General features: G+C 35.5%; 1 protein-coding gene across 8 annotated transcripts in view; it reads right to left on the bottom strand.

The window, feature by feature from the left end:
• Window positions 1-16,202: 16,202 nt before the first annotated feature.
• Window positions 16,203-21,477, bottom strand: part of DZIP3 (DAZ interacting zinc finger protein 3) — a 110,740-nt gene continuing 105,465 nt past the window's right edge. For all 8 annotated transcript variants that reach the window (XM_079101429.1, XM_079101432.1, XM_079101430.1 and 5 more), the window contains 4 exons: window positions 20,417-20,537; window positions 19,655-19,798; window positions 19,454-19,555; window positions 16,203-17,920 (listed from right to left, as the gene is read on the bottom strand). In XM_079101429.1, the coding sequence (XP_078957555.1) occupies window positions 17,810-17,920; window positions 19,454-19,555; window positions 19,655-19,798; window positions 20,417-20,537 (478 nt within the window). In that variant the 3' untranslated portion in view covers window positions 16,203-17,809. The remainder of the gene's footprint in view (window positions 17,921-19,453; window positions 19,556-19,654; window positions 19,799-20,416; window positions 20,538-21,477) is intronic.

The following is a 21,477-nucleotide window of genomic DNA, read 5'->3' as shown; positions in this document are numbered from 1 at the left end:
TAACTGTCCTACACAGTGATTCCTCTGATGAATCAGGGCAAAGTAAATTGAAAACCTTCTGGGAAGAATTCACCATTCTAGATGTCACGGAGGTATTTGTGAAGGCTGGGGATGTTGTTCAATAGTGAAGCACTTGCTTAGCATGTGCAAGGCCCTTATTTGATCCTCAACAACACACACACACACACACACACACACACACACACACACACACACACATATTATGATTTGTGGGAGGAAGTCAAAATATCAACATTAATGGGATTTTGGAACAAGTGGACTCTAATACTCCTGGATGAATTAAAAGGATTCAAGACATCAGTGGAGGAAGTAACTGCAGCTGTGGTAGAAATAGGAAGAGAAATGGAATTAAAAGTGGAGTCTGAAGATATTCACTGAAGTGCTGCAATCTCATGAAAAGACTTTAGTAGATGGGAAGTTGCATTTGTGGATGACAAAAAAAAAAAAAAAGTGGTCTCCTGAAATGGAATCTACTCCAGGTGAAGATGCTGTGAACTTTGTTGAAATGACTATGAAGAATTTACAAAATTAAAAACTTGGTTGATACACAGCAGTGAGGTTTGAGAAGACTGACCTCAATTTTGAGAGTTCTGAATAAAGTGCTATCAAACAGCATTACATGTTCCAGGGAAATCTTTCATGACAAAGAATCAATGAATGTGGAAAACTTCAACACTGTCTTATTTTAAGAAATTGAATGGTTACTCTAATCATCAGCAATGACCACCTTGATCATTCAGCAGCAACTGACAATGAAGACCCTCCACCAGGAAAAGGAATTCAATTCAAAGGGTGAGATAATCATTTACATTTTTAAACCATAAAGCATTTTAAAACTAAGGTACATTTATTATTTTCCTGAAAATAATGTTATTGCACACTTAATATATTAACTACAGTTTGGTACAAATATATCTTTCATGTGCAATTATTGTGATAATTAGCTTTATTGTGGTGATTTGAAACCAAACTCACAATCTCTGAGGTATACTTGCATATGAGAGTCCCATATTCTCCACATACTCAGTCAACACTTGATGATGTGTTCAGTCTTTAGTTTTAGACTTTCTCATAAATGTATAGTGGTACCTCACTATTTTAAATTTGCATTTCCCTGGTGACTAATGATGTTGAGGGTATTTTTCATGAACTTATTTAGAATGTATATTCCTTTGGAGACACTTCTAATTTTTTTTGTCTCCTTCCTACTGAATTGTTTTTGTATTATTACATTTTAAGAGTTGTCTATACATAATTCCTATATAATTTATATACATATAATTTATATGATTTGCTAATATCTTCTATCAGTCTTATGATTCTCTTTATAGTGCCTTAAAAGAACAGAAGCTCTTACTTTGGATGAGGTCCAATTTATCAATTTCTCTGTTAGTGGATTATGCTTTGAATATTGTACCTAAAATTTTATCTTTTACCTAACCCAAAGTCACAAAAGCTTTGTTTGATTCTAAAAATTTTAGTTTTAAATGTTACATTAAGGTTTATGATGTGGTACAAGGTATTAAGTTTTTTTTTTTTTTTTTGCTTTTATTTGAAAGTCTTCTTCCTCCACCTAATTCTCTGTGAATTTTATAAAATATCAATTGTACATATATGCATGGGTTTATTTATGGACTCTCTATTCTGTTCTCATATATATATTTTCTATCTACATATATACTACTGCCTCACTCTCTTGATTATTATAGCTTTAAAATTAGCACAGAATCAGATAGTGAAAGTTCTCCAGTTTTTTAAAAAACTCATTGTTAATATTGTATTGGCTATTTTAAGTCCTTTGAATTTTTAAATGAACTTTAGAATCAGCTTGTTTAATTTCTATATATAAAGAAAGGCCTGTTGCGATTTTGACATTGTCTTGAATTTATGTGGATCAATTTTTGGAGAAACAATATTTTAGCAACATTGAATATTTCAATCCATGCAAGTGGTATTTTTCTTTATATACTTAGGTCTTCTTAATTTCTTTCAGCAATGTTTGTGGCTTTTAGTATAGAGATGTTGTTTATCTTTGTTAGGTTTGTTACCAAATATTTCATGTATTCTCAATGCTATTGTAAGTGTATTTATTGCTTTCAAATTTTAGTATGTAATTTCTTACATAGAAACATACTAGATTTTCGTGTTGTAATATTGTATTCTCAAACTTAATAAACACATAGTTTATTTTTACATTCCTTCAGATTTTCTACATAGATAATAATTTCCTGTTTGGATAAAGGGGCATTTACCTCTTTTGAAATAGGATGCTTTTCATTTATTTTTTCTTGCCTTATTGCATTGACTAGAATATTTAATACAATATTGAATAGCAATGGTGAGAGTTAGCATCCTTGCCTTGTTCCTGAACACTGGGAAAAAGCATTTCATTTTTTACCACCAAGAGTTAGTTGAAGGTTGTTTTTACTGTTTATTTTTAAAAAATAGATGGCCTTTATGACATTGAATAAATTTCTTTGTATTATTGAGTGATTTTTAGATCAGGAACTGATGTAAGCTTTGTTAAATGCTTTTTCTGCATTTGTTAAGATGATCAGATGGCTTTTTTCCTTTAGTCTGTTAATATAAAGAGTTACATTGATTAATTTTAAAATGCTAATTCAACCTCATATTCTTACATTCTTGAGATAAACCTCATACAATCATGATGCATTATCCTTTTTATGTACTATTGAATTCAATTTGTTAAAAACGTTAACACTTTATATCTGTCACAAGAATTAACTTGAAATGCACCATAGACCTAAAAGTAAAATCCAAAAGCATAAAACTAGAACATAGAAAAAAATCTCAATGACCTTGGATATGGTGATGATTTTTCAGGTATAAAATCAAAGCACAATCCATGAAAAAAAAAATAATTAAAATGAAAAGCTCCAGCTCCATGAAAGACACTGTCAAGAAAATGAGAAGACAAGCCACAGATTGGAAGAAAATAAGACATAGCTAATAAAGAACTGCTATCCAAAATATACAGAAATCTCTTAACACATAACAATTAAAAATGGACAAAAGACCTAGACACCTCACCAAAGATAAGCAGATGGTAAATAATTTGAAAAGATGCTCCACTTAATATGTCATTAGGGAAATGCAAATTTAAATAGCCCTGAGATACTACTATGCACATATTCGAAGAGTCAAAATATGTAACACTGACAACACTAAACCGCTAGTGAAGATATGGAATGACAGGAACTCTCCTTTTCTGGTGAGAATGTAAAATGGCATAGCCACTTTGTAAGACAGTTTGGTGGTTTCTTAAAAAACGAAACAGATAATACTTTGTACTGAATGAAAATGACAATACAAAATATTGAAATTAGTAAAGTGTATGAGTACTAAAGCTAAGTACTAAAATAGTGCTTGGAAATGTATAGCACTAAAGGCCTTCTTAAAAGAAAAGATAAATAATCAATACCTCCTGGGAATTATTCTGTTTAATCATTACAAGTGGTTCGTTTCTTAGCCTTTGTTTCCTCGTGCATGAGTGGGTTGTTACTAAAAGGAACACTCCATGGGGACCCTCTGTGGTACTGTCTAGACAGTTGTTAGGTCTCCAGCATTCTGCTCTGCAAAACTGAGTTGCTTATGCTGCATTGTACTCCTAGCTGTATGCACTCAAGCAGAGGGAATTTGCCTGGCTTTTTCTCAGCTTCCTCTCCCCACAGCAGAGTTTGGAAATTTTCTTAAAGCAACAAAATGGGTAAATTGTAAAGCTCACCTTGCTTGTTTCTGATTTGTCAGGGTTTGCTGTCCAATTATGCTTGGGTCAATATCCTAAGAACTGCTATTTAATATATTTTATCTGTTTGTTTTGTTTCATTGGGCAGTAGGGTAGATTCAGTCCTGTTGCTCTATCTTGGTTAGAAGCCACTTTGGCTAGGCATTGAGGAAGTTCTTTCTTATTAATGAGATCAGTTATCCTATATGAAATTCTTGTAATACATAGAATTATTTCCTCATACTAAAACCTTAGTAGTGTAATTACTGGGTACATATTGTAAAACTCTGTAAGCCTGGAGACATTTTCATCACAAGGTCAGTGTTCCCAACCCTCGTCTTGCCAAATTCAATTTTTCTCCTTTTCTTGATTGGCCAATTTTGTCCCCGATTGAAAAAGCTTTGAGAATTAGTGCATCTCAATAATTGCAAACTAAATCTCAATATACACAGCACTTTATATATTAAAGGTGCAGTAGTCATAGGTGATTATCCAGTCTTCACTCATGACTGATTATGAGTGGACAACTAACAGAGATCATGGCAGCAGTGACAGGGAAACCAAAACATACCCTGGGAATTGGGAGGCTCAGGATGTAAAAACCAATTTACCATATTTTTATCTTTCTTTCAAAATATATTAGTCACCGAGTTTTTATCTTAATATTCCAATATCTGGAAAACCTGAGTCTGATTCTGTTGTTTCTCTTAGCTTTCAAAAATTTTATTTCAGATTTTTAGCATGCTTTGTAGTTTTTCTTGTTGAATAATAGTCATCATGAATAAAAAATTAGGAAACTCTGGCTTATGATTATCTCTCTCTCTAGAGATATTTGCGTGTCTCCAGAAGACAGGTAAAGCATGAGCAAATCACTTGAACCCAATCAAACGTGTCTATTTCTGGTTTGTCCATTCCACTGGAACTTTCAGGTTTTCAACGGGATGCCTGCCATTTGTAAGCCCTGAACCTCAATTTGATCTCTGGATTCTTGAAAATGCCCAAATCTGTTTAGTTTGTTAGCCTCTTTAGTAGTGACTCTTTGCCACTTAATTTTTGTCTTATCTATAGCTTAGGAATTGGCAAATGCTTCATGAGGGAAACACATGAAGAATGTCAGTTTCTCTTTTTCTATAATTCTTTTTTGTTTCTGGGACACTGGTACTTTTGGTTCTGTGTATCTTAGTAGTCATGCCCTCCATTATTTCCCCCTCTCTAATATGTGAGCTTCTCATGCAATATGTAGATGCTTTCTTTTTATCATCAACCTTAAATACGAAAAGGTCTTCAGGAGAAAAAGCAGTCTTAGGTACACAGTTCATCACAGTGTACTTATATACTTTTGGGACACGTGACTTCTAGAATTGTGGCTATCTTCATTGTTAATACTTTCATCATATCTTTAAAATTTTTTCCAGTTTTTATTATCTTTCTTTTTTTTTTTTTATTTTTACTTTTATTGTAAACAAATGGGATACATGTTGTTTCTCTGTTTGCACATGGCGTAAAGGCATACCATTTGTGTAATCATAAATTTACATAGAGCAATGTTGTTTGATTCATTCTGTTATTTTTTTCCCTTCCCCCCACCCCTCCCACCCCTCTTTACCCTCTATACAGTAGTTCCTTCCTCCATACTTGCCCCCCTCCCTAACCCTAACTCTAACCCTTCCCTCCCCCCCATTATGTGTCAACCTCCACTTATTAGCGATATCATTCGTCCTTTGGCTTTTTGAGATTGGCTTATCTCACTTAGCATGATATTCTCCAATTTCATCCATTTGCCTGCAAATGTCATAATTTTATCATTCTTTATGGCTGAGTAATATTCCATAGTATATATATACCACAGTTTCTTTATCCACTCATCAATTGAAGGGCATCTAGGTTGGTTCCACAGTCTGGCTATTGTGAATTGAGCAGCTATGAACATTGATGTGGCTGTATTTCTGTAGTATGCAGATTTTAAGTCCTTTGGGTATAGGCCAAGGAGTGGGATAGCTGGGTCAAATGGTGGTTCCATTCCAAGTTTTCTAAGGAATCTCCACACTGCTTTCCATAGTGGCTGCACTAATCTGCAGCCCCACCAGCAGTGTATGAGTGTACCTTTCTCCCCACATCCTCGCCAACACCTGTTGTTGCTCGTATTCTTGATAATCGCCATTCTAATTGGGGTGAGATGGAACCTTAGGGTGGTTTTGATTTGCATTTCTCTTATTACTAGAGATGTTGAACATTTTTCCATATGTTTGTTGATTGCTTGTAGATCTTCTTCTGTGAAGTGTCTATTCATTTCCTTAGCCCATTTGTTGACTGGACTGTTTGAATTCTTGGAGTAGAGTTTTTTGAGTTCTTTATAGATTCTGGAGATTAGTGCTCTATCTGAAGTATGATTGGCAAAGATATTCTCCCACTCTGTAGGCTCTTTCTTCGCATTGCTGATAGTTTCCTTTGCTGAGAGAAAGCTTTTTAGTTTGAATCTATCCCAGTGGTTGATTCTAGCTTTTATTTCTTGTGCTATGGGAGTCCTGTTAAGGAAGTCTGGTCCTAGACCAACAAGATGAAGATTTGGACCTACTTTTTCTTCTATAATCTGCAGGGTCTCTGGTCTGATTCCGAGGTCCTTAATCCATTTTGAGTTTAGTTTTGTGCATGGTGAGAGATATGGGTTTAGTTTCATTCTGTTGCATATGGATTTCCAATTCTCCCAGCACCATTTGTTGAAGAGGCTATCTTTTCTCCATTGCATATTTTTGGCACCTTTGTCTAGTATGAGAAAATTGTATTTATTTGGGTTTGTGTCCGTGTCCTCTATTCTGTACCATTGATCTACCTTTCTATTTTGGTACCAATACCATGCCGTTTTTGTTACTATTGCTTTGTAGTAGAGTTGAAGATCTGGTATTGCAATACCCCCTGTTTCACTCTTCCTGCTAAGGATTGCTTTAGCTATTCTGGGTTTCTTATTCTTCCAGATGAATTTCATAATTGCTTGCTCTATTTCTGTAAGGTACGTCATTGGGATTTTAATTGGAATTGCATTGAATTTGTATAGCACTTTAGGTAGTATGGCCATTTTGACAATATTAATTCTTCCTATCCAAGAACATGGAAGATCTTTCCATCTTCTAAGGTGTTCTTTAATTTCTTTCTTTAGTGTTGTATAGTTCTCATTGTAGAGGTCTTTCACCTCTTTTGTGAGATTGATTCCCAAGTATTTTATTTTTTTCGAGGCTATTGTGAATGGGGTAGTTTTCCTAATTTCTCTTTCTGAAGATTCATCACTTATGTATAAAAATGCGTTCGATTTATGGGCATTGATCTTGTAACCTGCTACTTTACTGAAATCACTTATGAGTTCTAAGAGTTTTCTGGTGGAATTTCCAGGTTCCTCTAAATATATAATCATGTCATCAGCGAACAGGGATAGTTTGAGTTCTTCTTTTCCAATTCGTATCCCTTTAATTTCTTTGGTTTGTCTAATTGCTCTGGCCAGAGTCTCAAGAACGATGTTGAATAGAAGTGGTGAAAGAGGGCATCCCTGCCTTGTTCCCGTTTTTAGGGGGAATGCTTTCAGTTTTTCACCATTTAGAATGATATTAGCCATGGGCTTAGCATAAATGGCCTTTACAATGTTAAGGAATGTTCCCACTATCCCTATTTTTTCTAGTGTTTTGAGCATGAAGGGGTGCTGTATTTTATCAAATGCTTTTTCTGCATCTATTGAAATAATCATGTGATTCTTGACTTTAAGTCTATTAATATGGTGAATTACGTTTATTGATTTCCTGATGTTGAACCAACCTTGCATCCCTGGGATGAAACCCACTTGATCATGGTGCACTATCTTTTTAATATGTTTTTGTATGCGATTTGCTAAAATTTTGTTGAGAATTTTTGCGTCGATGTTCATTAAGGATATTGGTCTGAAATTTTCTTTCCTTGATGAGTCTCTGTCTGGTTTAGGTATCAGTGTGATATTGGCTTCATAGAATGAGTTTGGGAGGGTTCCCTCCTCTTCTATTTTATGGAATACTTTGAGAAGTATTGGAATGAGCTCTTCCTTAAAGGTTTTGTAGAACTCGGCTGAGAACCCATCTGGTCCCGGACTTTTCTTTGTTGGTAGGCTTTTGATGACTTCTTCTATTTCAGTACTTGAAATTGGTCTATTTAAATTGTTTATGTCCTCCTCATTCAGTTTAGGCAATTCATATGTCTCTAGAAACCTGTTGATGTCTTCGAAATTTTCTATTTTGTTGGAGTATAGATTTTTGAAATAGCTTCTAATTATGTTTTGTATTTCCATCCTGTCTGTAGTGATATTTCCTTGTTCATTCCGAATTTTAGTGATTTGGGTTTTCTCTCGTCTTCTCTTTGTTAGTGTGGCTAAAGGTTTATCAATTTTGTTTATTTTTTCGAAGAACCAACTATTTATTTTGTCAATTTTTTGTATTGTTTCTTTTGTTTCAATTTCATTGATTTCAGCTCTGAGTTTAACAATTTCCTGTCTTCTACTATTTTTGGTGCTGTTCTGTTCTTCTTTTTCTAAGGCTTTGAGCTGTAGTGTTAGGTTGTTTATTTGTTGAGTTTTACTTCTTTTATTAAATGCGCTCCATGAAATAAATTTCCCTCTAAGTACTGCTTTCATAGTGTCCCAGAGGTTTTGATATGATGTTTCTTTGTTCTCATTTACCTCTAAGAATTTTTAAATTTCCTTCCTAATATCTTCTGTTATCCATTCATCATATAATAGCATATTGTTTAATCTCCAGATGTTGGAATAGTTTCTGTGTTTTACTCTTTCATTTATTTCTAACTTCAATCCATTATGATCTGATAGAATACATGCTAGTGTCTCTATCTTCTTGTATTTGCTAACATTAGCTTTGTGGCATAATATATGGTCTATTTTAGAGAAGGATCCATGTGCTGCTGAGAAAAAAGTGTATTCACTCTTGGTTGGATGGTATATTCTATAAATGTCCGTTATGTCTAAATTATTGATTGTGTGGTTGAGATCTATGGTTTCTTTGCTCAATTTTTGTCTGGAAGATCTGTCCAGTGGTGAGAGCGGCGTGTTAAAATCACCTAGTATTATTGTGTTGTGGTCTATTTGGTTTCTGAAATTGAGAAGGATTTGTTTGACATACATAGATGAGCCACTGTTTGGGGCATAGATGTTTATGATTGTTATATCTTGCTGATTTATGCTTCCCTTAAGCAGTATGAAATGACCTTCTTTATCCCTTCTGACTAACTTTGGCTTGAAGTCCACATTATCGGAAATGAGGATGGATACTCCAGCTTTTTTGCTGAGTCCATGTGCATGGTATGTTTTTCCCCATCCTTTCACCTTTAATCTATGGGTATCTTTTTCTATGAGGTGAGTCTCTTGCAGGCAACATATTGTTGGATCTTTCTTTTTAATCCAGTCTGCCAGTCTATGTCTTTTGATTGATGAATTCAGGCCATTAATGTTCAGGGTTATTATAGAGAAATGATTTGGTTTCCCGGTCATTTGGTTCATTTTTAAAATTTTGTTTATTTATTTGTTTGACACAACTTGTTTCCTCCTTTATTAGACAATTCCTTTAGGATAATTCCTCCCTTTGCTGATTTGCTTCTTTGTTTTTCATCTCTTCCTCATGGAATATTTTGTTGAGAATGTTCTGTAATGCTGGCTTTCTTTTTGTAAATTCTTTTAGCTTTTGTTTATCATGGAAGGATTTTATTTCATCGTCAAATTTGAAGGTAAGTTTTGCTGGGTATAAGATTCTTGGTTGGCATCCATTTTCTTTCAGGGCTTGAAAAATGTTGTTCCAGGACCTTCTAGCTTTTAGGGTCTGGATTGAAAAATCTGCTGATATGCGTATTGGTTTCCCCCTGAATGTAATTTGGTTCTTTTCTCTCACAGCCTTTAAAATTCTGTCTTTATTTTGTATGTTAGGTATTTTCATTATAATGTGCCTTGGTGTGGGTCTGTTGTAATTTTGTGTATTTGGAGTCCTGTAAGCCTCTTGAACTTGATTTTCCATTTCATTCTTCAGATTTGGGAAATTTTCTGATATTATTTCATTGAATAGGTTGTTCATTCCTTTGGCTTGTTTCTCTAGGCCTTCCTCAATCCCAATAATTCTTAAATTTGGCCTTTTCATGATATCCCATAGTTCTTGTAGATTCTGTTCATGATTTCTTACCATCTTCTCTGTTTGTTCAGCTTTGTTTTCAAGGTTAAATATTTTGTCTTCAATGTCTGAGGTTCTGTCTTCCAGGTGTTCTATCCTATTGGATATGCTTTCTATGGAGTTCTTAATTTGGTTTATTGTTTCCTTCATGTCAAGGATTTCTGTTTGGTTTTTTTTCAATATCTCTAACTCTTTATTGAAATGATCTTTTGCTTCCTGTATTTGCTCTTTTAACTGTCGATTGGTGCGATCAATCAATGCTTGCATTTGCTCTTTCATCTCATCATTCAATGCTTGCATTTGCTCTTTCATCTCCTCGTTTGCTTCTCTGATCATTTTAATTATGTACATTCTGAACTCCTTTTCTGTCATTTCTTCTGCCATGCTGTCATTGGGTTTTATTGATGTAACATCTAGATTTGTTTGCAGCATTTTCTTTCCTTGTTTTCTCATGTTGTTCAGGTATCAGTGGACCGCTGAGATATTACAGATTTCCTCTGTTGATTTACAATGACCCTGAAGATTTCTATATATATCCCCTCTTAGCCTTCAGTAGGCTGAAGTCTTGGAGGAGGTTGATAATGCGGTGCTCCACAAGGAAGCTGCCTCTCTAGGAGTGGTGGCCTTCAGGTGGGGTATATTCCCTGCTAGTGGGCAGAGGTGCCTCCACTTGTTGACCAATGGTCATCCAAAGGGGACCTAGGCTGTGGGCTGAGGCAAGGCCTGTTTGGGCCTGAGTCTCTGGTTTTACCGTCCTTGTGGGAAACCTCACCCAGCAGGGAAGACTCACCCGGTGGGGAGGTCTCGCTGGTCAGTTTCCTCCTAGAGGTTCCCCTCAATTTACAGCTACTGCCTGGGCTGGGCTGCCTTCCTCTGCAAAGTTTCCAGGGGCCCGGCCCTACCTCCTGGGCCTGGGAGCCTCACCCTTCGCAGATGAATCTCCTTAGGCTGCCCCTCCTCAGAGAATTTGCCCATAGGCCTGGAACCTTCGCTCCGCCCTAAGCCTGTCTCTGTGCGGCTCTTCCACCCAGAAGCCTCCTAGATCCTGGGACCCTGTTCTGCACCTAATCGCCTGGCTGCGTGGCCCCTCCTCTGAGCAGCCACCTGTGGCCCCGAACAATCGCTCTGAGTCCCAGAGACCCGCCACAGGCCTCTTCCTCCAGACAGCCGCCCAGTATGCCAGTGCGGTCACTAGGAGTCCAAGAAACTCACTTCGTGCCTCCTCCTCCCACCAACCACCTGTAGCCCGGGGCAATCAATCACTCCGAGTAGAAGTGACCCTGCCCGTTCCTCCTCCTTCTCCAGATAACCCCCCGGGTGTTGAGGAGCAGTCCCTCTGAGTGGCTCTGAATCCACGTGACCCGCTGCACGGGTCCTCTGGGCAACCGCCCGGAGCTCTGGTGTGGTCCCTCAAGACCAAGCGTCCCACCACGCTTCTCCTCCAGGCAGCCCCCCTGTGTTCAGGAGCTGTCACTTTAAGACCAAACAACTCACCACTCGCCTTCTCCTCTGAGCAGCCGCCTGGAGCGCTAATGCAGTCACTGCGAGTCCAAAGGACCCGCCGCGCTCCTTCTCCTCCTTTTCCTACTCCTCCGGGCAGGCCCCGGGGTTCAGAAGTGGTCAGGGTCCAAACAGCTCGCCACGCAGCCCCTTCTCTGGCAACCGCCTGTAGTTCCCGTATAGTCACCCGAATCCAAGCGGCTGCTCCTCTTCCTCCTTGTCCTCAGGGCAGGCCCCAGTGTTCAGAAGCGTCGTTCTGATTCCAAACAGCTCACCGTGCGGCTTCTCCTCTGGCAACCGCCTGCAGCTCTGGCGCAGTCTCTCCGAATCCAAGTGGCCACGCTCCTCTCCTCCTCCTCAGGGCAGGCCCCGGTGTCCTGAGTCCACACAGTTCTCCCCGCCACTCCTCCCCCGGGCAGCCGCCGGAGCCCCAGTGGCTGCTCCGAGTCTCAGCGCTGTGCCGATCGGCCTCCTCTATGGCGCTCCAGCGGGGGGAGGGGCGTCTCGCCGGCAGTTCTACTTCACAAAGTTTCCTGCGTTCCGGGACCCCCGTCCCATCCGGGATGCCCCCCCAGGGGGTGAGAGTCACCCAGCTACTTTGAGTTGGTCCCAAGCGTCTCAATATCTCCTCTCTTGAATCCTGAGTTCTGGAGCAACACGTAATGCAGCCACCCTCTAGGCCGCCATCTTGAAAACCCCCTTATTATCTTTCTTAAAGTATTATTGGGACAGTAGTTTCTCCATAAAAAAACAGAAGCAGAAAAATTTTAATATCCTTATTTTTTTCTTTAGAACTTCTTAATAATCCTATAAATCTAGATTTCATATGTTCCAAAATTTAAAAATACTATTAATATAGCACAAATGTCAATAGTATTTATAAAATTTTACATGGCTATCTATAAGGCCATGATTGAAAACAATTCTTTAGGGAGCACTTGAGTGTCAAACTATTGTCCTTGTCTAAAATGATATTTTGTATTCTTATGTAAGTTTTATTTCTGTATTCTTAGGTCAGTTTCATTTAATTTACAAGGCCCATTTTGAATGCCAGATATTTGAGACAATGGATACAGAATGGTGAACAACAATCTTATTGACACGTATCTTATATTGTGAGAAAGATGAAATCAATAAACAACTGAATTTTAGATAATAAGAGGAAAATAGTATGTGTTGAGGAAATAATTACATTACAGTAGTCAAAAAAAGCTTGACATTTGAATAGAAAACTGAATGAAGATAATGTGAAACAAGGAGAATGAGGAATTGTCCAGGTGGAAAGGTAAGAACTTGAAATGACTGAGAATCAGCAAGATCCATATGCATTTCTCCATTTTCCAAGAGAAGTTCTGATTGCCCCAATTTGTAATGACCAAACTCTTGTAACAGTATTTGCTTGTGATTCATTTGGCATTGAATGTATATTACACCATAATATGAGTTATCAATTTGAGATGCTTGTTTCCCACATAAGACTCAGTTCCTTCAGGTCAGGTCCTATTGTTTTGCTGTATACTGAGTCCAAAATAGTACTCTCATTTTAGCAAGCATTCAATAAATACTGATGAGCTTGATCACAGAAGTATGATATAATGATTTGTGATGATGTCATGACTCCAAAGAGCATCTTAACTCTAAAGATATTGCTGGACAGAGAGTAGTAACAGATTTTTGCTTTCAAAAAATATTTCTAAAATCAATTGGTCTTGATCTTCTGTTTATTTGTAGTAATGTGATGATGTTTTAAATGTACTCACAATTTATTAAAAACAATGTACTTTTCTTAACTGAAATGAAAATACTTCATTAATAGTTTCTAATGCATAACTTTTGTCATAGGCCCTTGGAATTAAAACAATTTTCCTTGGATTAAAATAGTGCCCAACTTCATAACTCTTGCTTATAATTAGCCCATTCTTTTTGTCATAAAATATTTCCAGAAAGAAATCAACAGTCTATAATGCTAGTTTCCTATATAAATGCTATTTTCTCTGAGCTGAAAAAGTACTCTGACAGAGATGATTCACACTGCAGAACTGTGGTGGTGTGATCCTGAAATCATAGTAGTGATTGTAAAATTGCATGGTTTTAAAAAAATGATGCAAACTTAGGGATGTGTTCTAAATAAACACCAACATGATATTTGAAATTAAAAAGGTGAAATATTTGACCTTTATCTTTTTAAAGTATTGATAAAACACCATTAACCTTGATGCAAGACTGTAAATTTGGCTTTATTCTGAGATATGATATTTCCTTAAGACTATTCTGATCTTGTTTTGCATCTGTCTTTATCCAAAGAAATAACTTGGTGATTTTCAAATAGTCAGTTTTGTTTGTTTTTTTCAAATAGGCAGTATGATGTTATGGAGAGAACACAGTGATTTTGGTATCAGTACTCTAGCTCAGAACCATGACCCTACTTAATAGCTGTTGACCTTGGCAAATCAATTCTGCCATGATGTTATGCCTCACCTCAAGGTCCCAGGGATGGAGCTGGCCTTCTATGGACTAACACATCTGAAACTGAGCCCTCAAATAAACCTTTCCTCCTCTATAATTGTGCTGGTCAGATCATTTAGTCACAGCAGTGAAAAAGCTGACTAAAACACAGATTGAATAACTAGTAGAAATTTTGCTACTTTGGGGAAAAAGTCTAATAAATGTTCATTAAAAATTATAGAGGGGTAAGAGAAGAATGGAGGAACTTTGAATTGTATAGAGGGAAATGAGGCAGGGAGGGGGCAGCATAAGGAAAGATAGTAGAATGAGATAGACATCATTATCCTATGTTCACATATGATTACATGAATGGTATGAATTTACATTGTGTACAACCATAGAAATGAAAATTTGTACCCCATTTGTATACAATGAATCCAAATGCAGTCTGTAATAATAAAATTTTAAAAAACTATAACAGTCAGATAAATAGTTTTTTCTCCATTTTCCAGAAAAAGAATTGGTGGAGAAAAGTAATTTGTTTATGAACACACAATATATCAGATATGGAATTTAAAAATCCAAACCTGTATCTGCTTGAGAAAGCCACTTTCTACTAATATCAGTAGTTTCCAAAATTTAATGTGTATCAGAACACCTATGGTGCTCATTTGTAAGGCAGATTCCTAGATGGCCTTCTAGAATTTTTATAAACATAGCATGTAACAAGATGGTGGTCCAGGATAAGATATGACAGTCCATTAGCTCTACTGAGTAGCCTCTTCAAATTTATACAGCTAGTTAATAAAATAGCCCACTCAAGAAAATTAGAAACCATGTATTTTTATAATAAATTATAGTAATCATTTGCTATAAACTAGAATAATCTCAAGCTATTCCAATCCTAGAATTCTTACCTGAGAGGCTTATATATAAGGTATTTAAGAGTAGTTTATCAATGTAGAGAATTTTTGCTAATTCTGAATCTGGTAATAATAATAATATATATATATATATATATATATATATATATATATATATATGCCTGCCTTTCCTGAATTGACCATTTAAGATAAAGTTCATCATCTAAACTGGGACACTTCTGAGAGTGAAAGGAGCAACTACAAACAATTATGTTATGTCAAAACAACAGGCACCAATTTAGCCATCCCAAGCAAACCATAGAAGGGAAAAGTCAGTCCCACTTCTTTCATCATGTCCTACTATTAAACACTTTTATATACTCAAAACCACATTCCTAGTACAAAACAATCATGAGTTTATCATGTGATCAATTTCCTTAGATGGAAGAATATTATTTAAAAGAAATAAAATATTACTTTTCTCACATGCAATGTCAACTCAAAATAGGATGTAGCTGTGAAGTACTAGGAGTGAATATAAGCTAAGGGGACAGAGATCTGCATTCAAATGCCAGAATGTCACTATGTAGCTATGCTCTTAGACAAACTATTTCCCTTCTGCTTGACTCCTAGTTTCATTCCCTATAAAGTAAGAATAATATCAACTTCAGATTTACTGATAGATCGAATGAGGTACCAAACACATTTGAAGGTGTCCTTTAAAAGCTGTAAAACGTTCGTTATTCACATGGAAAAATATGAAGGAAAATAGAAGAAACATAGTTCAGCAACACCTGCAATGATATTACTGTATTCTTGCAAATTGTTTACTATACACCTATTGCATCATTAGACACTCTCTGCTCTTCACTGTATCTCTGGGCAGGGTACAGTGTTTTGGATTGTCACTTGGTACATAGGCATGATAGTGATCATAATTCTCTGTACTATTAAGTTATCTATCAAAAAGAAACATAATACCATTATCTTCAGCACCTGCAGAACTAGACATGACTTTCAGGAACACTGTCTCACCATTTGCTAGCTGTTGTGTTAAGCTGCCGGCCTTTCCTTGGAACTAGGAATGGCAGGTCAGCACCAATCACAGCATGAATTTGAGAAGCAGGCATATAATAGAACATAAGGACCTCAAGTATTGGGACCAGCTTTGCCATTACCTAGCCACATAAACTGACATACCCATATAATAACAGGATAGATTATAAGATCATTAAGGGACTAAAAAGTTCTGGCATTCTGATTCCAAGACATTGTTGTCATTTTGTAAGTCTAGATGACTCAATTCTTCTTGGATATTTTCCTTCACATTTTCCTAGCTGTTTTCAAAACAGAAGAAAAAGTTTAAGCACAGTTAAACAGAAACAGATGTTTAAAATAGAGATTTAAAATAGTTTCTGGTATATTTAAGATAAAATACACAGATAAAATAGTTGCTTAAGAAACATTTATTATTTTCCACATGAAAATGGAATTGTGTTGTGAACATGAACTAAATTTTACAAAGTAACTTGCTACATGACCATGACTTTGAAGTGCTAGGTAATTTAAAGGCCCTGTGAATTCTAAATTCTATAATTTCAATACATTCTTGGCATTTTATATATGATGACTGCCACCCTTTTTGGATATTTTTTCCCTCACATTTTCTCATTACAGAAAAATAACCATTTAGCATTCAATTACAGAAATAGAAATTTTAAATAGAGAGTTTAAAGTAACTTCAAAATATATCTACGCTGAAATATATAAATCAAATAGTTGAGTTAGAAAACATTTAATCTTTTTCATATATTAATAAAATTGAGAGTGTGAATGTGAGCTAAGGATCATTTGAATCACGAAGTAACTCTGAATTTAATTTTGAAACTAGAGACATGAACAACACAGCATTTATACAATACTATTTTTGAAATAGTTTTTTGACTGCTAAGAATTAAAATTCTCAGTGACAAGTTTTATATATACAACCTAGCCCAGTGGGTACCAACTTTGTCATAAGAAGCAACAACATATAAACATTATTACCCCTAAACCAGAACAAGAAAAGAAAATTAGACTTTCTTAACAGAAAATAAATCCCTCCAAAATGCAAATTAAGGTCCAAAGAGCATATACAAATGAACATAAAATCTTAATCATTCAACTCAGTAAGTGACCTAATTTGCGTATTAGTCCTCCTCCCTGTTTTACCACCTCCTAATTTCTGGGAACATTTGTCCTGTACCTACTATGTAAGACATTGGGAACACAAATATCTTGTGGTGTTCTGGTAAATGTTTAAGAACCAGCTTATGAGGGAAAGAGAAGTCATTACTTACAGTATTTACCAATTTCTACTGTACAAATACTGCCACCATGGCAGCTTTTAAGCCACCAATAATTTGACACCTGGTTTGCAAAGTTTCTGAAACTTTTAACAATCATCTCTCATAAGCCATTACAAACCAGCTCCAACACACCTCTAAAATATGTACCCATGAAGAGATTGTGAACTACCTGATGGTAGAGACCACACCTGATGACAGAAATTAGAAAAGATAGAAATACAATTTAAATAAACCGATTATATTTTTATAGCTAATTTTAAAAGTTAAGAGGAACACTAAAATCTATGGGATTTTTCTACTTCTCTTCTTTACTATTATACTTTTCCTCCTAAATTTATTTTAGGAAATTATAATGTAGTATACATGACAGAAAATAAAGAATGAGTAGAAGAAGAAGAAAAAAATAAAAATCTTAAAAAATACAGTAATATAGCTTTCATGTTTACAGGATGAAAAAACACCTACTAAGATAAGAGCAAATATAATTTAACAAAACTTGTCTTCTTTAAAGCCCTTTAGTTCAGTTCACAAGTCCTGAAGATTTGTCTTGATCCCTCTGGCTGCCTCTTCGATGTGATTAGCTTGCTTCTTTAGAATAAGACAGTACTGCTCCACACTACTCACATAATCAGTTCATAACAAAAGGCAGAACTAAATTCTGGAGTGTGAAAACTTAGCCTCCTTTGCATAGTCACCTGCCTTATATCACGCCTTGGGCAACTGCCGGCTGGGGTGACCAGGAAATTCCTCTGGTAATAAAACATGGAGTCTACAGGTTGGGCATGTCCCCTGTTGCATCAACCATGGTCTAATGCACTAAGGAGTAAAAAAATTCACATCAGTCTCTCGATTTAGCCTAGCAGAGGAAGCTGTCACTCTGTATACCAACCAACATGTCTTCTGATGGATCTTAAAGCTTAAACCTTACCAGTGGATAACCACAGTACCTTCTTCATGATTTACTGAGCAATATATCTGATAACTGCAGAACACCTTTTAGCCAATTTATTATATTAGAATTATTTCACCAACCCTGGTTTTTGCAATGACTAGCAATTCTTCCTGACATAGAAATTGAGGAAACTTGCTATAGTTTCTCTCTGGTTTATTTCATTATATATAATCCAGAAAAAGTCAAAACTAAACATACAAATTTATCAAAACCTTGTATAAAATACATATTATGTTCAGAAATTAAAATCCCTAGTGATGAATATACTCAGACTGCCTTCTATGTTTAACAATTGCAGTGATCTTCAACTATGAACTATCTATTAAAAATCTGCTTGAGTACTGACTCTCTAAAAACAAATAATTTTGACCTATATGAATAAGGGAGAGCCAGGTCAGATGAGAGAACATTAAGAATCAGGCAGTATAAATGAGGTCCAATAACCCTAATCCTAAAGAAACCTGAATGAATTAAGCGCTTTCTGTTCAATAGGCAACGGCAAAGAGCAAAATAAGTCTTGTTAAATATTTACTTTGATGAATTGTCAGGACTTTTAAAACTTAAAATGGGAATGTCAGGTGGCTAAGTATCTCTTGGAGCTCTTTTGTGATTAATCATTTTGTGTATGTCTCTTCCTGTCAAAGTAGATGCAATACATAATTTTGTACCAGGTACTACTACATGTTATACCTTTGAAATGTTATACAAATATGAATTGAAAGAGCTGGTTATTTTTCGCTTCCCTGAGAAGGCTTCCTTGTGTTAGATTATCTTCTCCTGTGTCAAATTACCTCTCTCCACAGAGGCCTTGGACCATACATTCTATGTGAATAGCACTTACACAGCAGCAACTCTAGGAGCTAAGTCATATAAATGCCAAGAATAAATGAAAGATATTCCAGCCTTAACATTTTTCTAACGTTAAAACTTAGATCTGAGCATCTTTGAAAACAAATACAGGAGTCTGGATAGACTGTTAAGATAGGTTTATGCTTTATAAGATGGAGGGGGCAGGCATCAACAGAATTGTACTGACAAGGAAAAATATGAGGAATTTATAGCAAATCAAGGTAAAGTGGCACTGTTGTGTTGCTAGTTTTGACACTGAATTGTCATGTCAATCAATATTTTCCCAGTTCTATTCAAGGGACCTGCTTACTGTGTACCATTTAAATCTCAACATAGTCTCTTCTCCTGTAAGGTATAGGAAGAACTGAGAAAGCGTAGTGTAGATATGGATACAAATGGGGGAAAGATATAAATGTTTCTGTGTGGTACCCAAAGGTGAAGTTCAGAATTATATCTAGTAGAACTTGTGATAGGACAATGGAGAATGATGCATGAATATGATTTTAAATAAGGTATTATGAATCTCCCTTAGCTGATTAAAGAGTTACCTGAGAGTGGAATTTGTGAGCACAAGGCAAAACTGAAAGGTTTTCTGGAGAAAGATTCTCATGACAGATTACACAAGGTTCCTCTTCTTCCTCCTCATCATCCTAGGGAAAAATAAACAAACTATTAAATTTGGCCTATTTGTTTCTCCTGAATTTAAATGTGTTCACAGTGACTCAACAATTCAATAATTTTAGGCTCACCAAATTATTTGCTCCTTCCCATGTGGCAGAACCTTGTGAACTGAGGGGCTTCCAGGCTGGTTTTGGAGGCTGTGGAGCATTAGGCTGTGATGAGGAATGACTGGGTGAAACACTATTACCATTTGGAACTGATTTTCCTTGACTCTGAAAATAAGAATATTATATTGATAGTTTAGAATTGTTCTAAAACAGTATAAAACTTATATAGAATTTAAGACATTGGGGTGGAATAAGAATTAGCAAAAGAGTAATCAGATTCATGAAGAATCTCAACACAAAATGTTGACAATACTTGTCAGACCTAGGTAGAAACAAAAATAATTCTATATGTTCTTGTAACTAAAATAACCCTTACAAAAAATTTTTAAAAATAAAGAAAATAATCATTACAGTAAATTAAGAAAAAAAATGTCCACATTTAGAATCATTCAAAGTAACCTAGAGAAAATTTCAAGGGTGTCAGTTTTATTCTAGAATGATCTAGTGAAAGGTATTTAAATTTGTCCAGTCAAGGACATTTGTCCATTCAAGTAGAAGTTGTTGAATTATTTACTGTTAATCATTGATTTACTAAGACTAGAGGTTATCAATTTTCTTAGTATGTTATGGAAATAGTTAAAATAACCAACTATTAGAGAGATGCAAGTGGAGAGATATGAGATATAATAATTGAACCTGGGGCCTCACGCAGCTAGGCAAGGACTCTACCATCGAGTTATACCCTGAGCCTAAGAGATATAGTTTTTTGTTTTGTTTTTTTACCTGAGATTTCTTGGGATCAATAAATTGGGAAATTTTGTAAACAATTTCATCAAATGTCAGCCCAGATAAGGTCTTCCCATGAGTATCCTTCAATTTCCGTAGGAAATCTGTAAGCTCCTTTCTGAAAGAGATCCAGGAAAGAGAAATGGCGATTTTCCCTACTGACTTGAAGATGTGTCCTTCAAACAAGACATAAAATTCTGCTACATGATATGTATGTAGGATACAGATGTGACTCTTCAGGTTTTTGATCTAAAAAAATGATTATAGGTGTATCTGCATTAATCTAAATCAAAATGAAAACTCCTAATTCTGCTTAATAATGATATTTCATGTGTTCATTAGTGCTAAAATGTATTATTTTATTTCCAAAAAAGAGATTATACCTGTTTTTATTGAAAGCTCATTATGTGAAAATTGAGTTTACTTATTTGTGTACCAAAGCTTTTATATTATCTCTCTCGAACTTCCATTATGACTAAAATATTCCTTTTACCTATGTCATTAGTGCTTTCTTTCTTCTTTACCTGTGTCAAGAGTTGAACTTTTGTAAAACTCACAGAGAAAAATAAAGATTACTTATGACAGCAAAGCAACAATCAAAAGCACATTTTCTGATAAAGGAACCACAATTATTTTAATCAATATGCTCCTTTTCAATACCCAAAGTCCATTGATCCAAAGCCTACAACTACATTTTTGATAGGATAGATAGAGCATGATTAAATATTTTTCTTCCCCAAATAAAGAGTTGTGTAATTAACCTTTTACATTTACCTTTGATTTATAATTTCTTTTTATACTTATAACAACTCTATGAAAGTTATATTTTTCACTTTTGCTTTATTATTATGATTTATAAAATTATCATCTAATCTGGATAGCAACAATAGGCATAGTGAAGTATTAGTTTTTGAATGAAAATATTGGTGAAAATTCAAATTATTTCCTTGGATACAAGAAATAAAAGAAACTTCATTTGTGTAGGAGTAGTAGTAGTCTACCAAAGTCAGACTATGGAAAACAAAACACAATAAAATGATTCCTTGCACTTGTTTTCT

Source organism: Sciurus vulgaris, assembly GCF_902686455.1.
Source record: "Sciurus vulgaris genome assembly, chromosome: 10".
NCBI lineage: Eukaryota > Metazoa > Chordata > Mammalia > Rodentia > Sciuridae > Sciurus > Sciurus vulgaris.
Note: the sequence above shows the minus strand (reverse complement) of the source record. Positions and strands in the feature narration are given on the sequence as shown.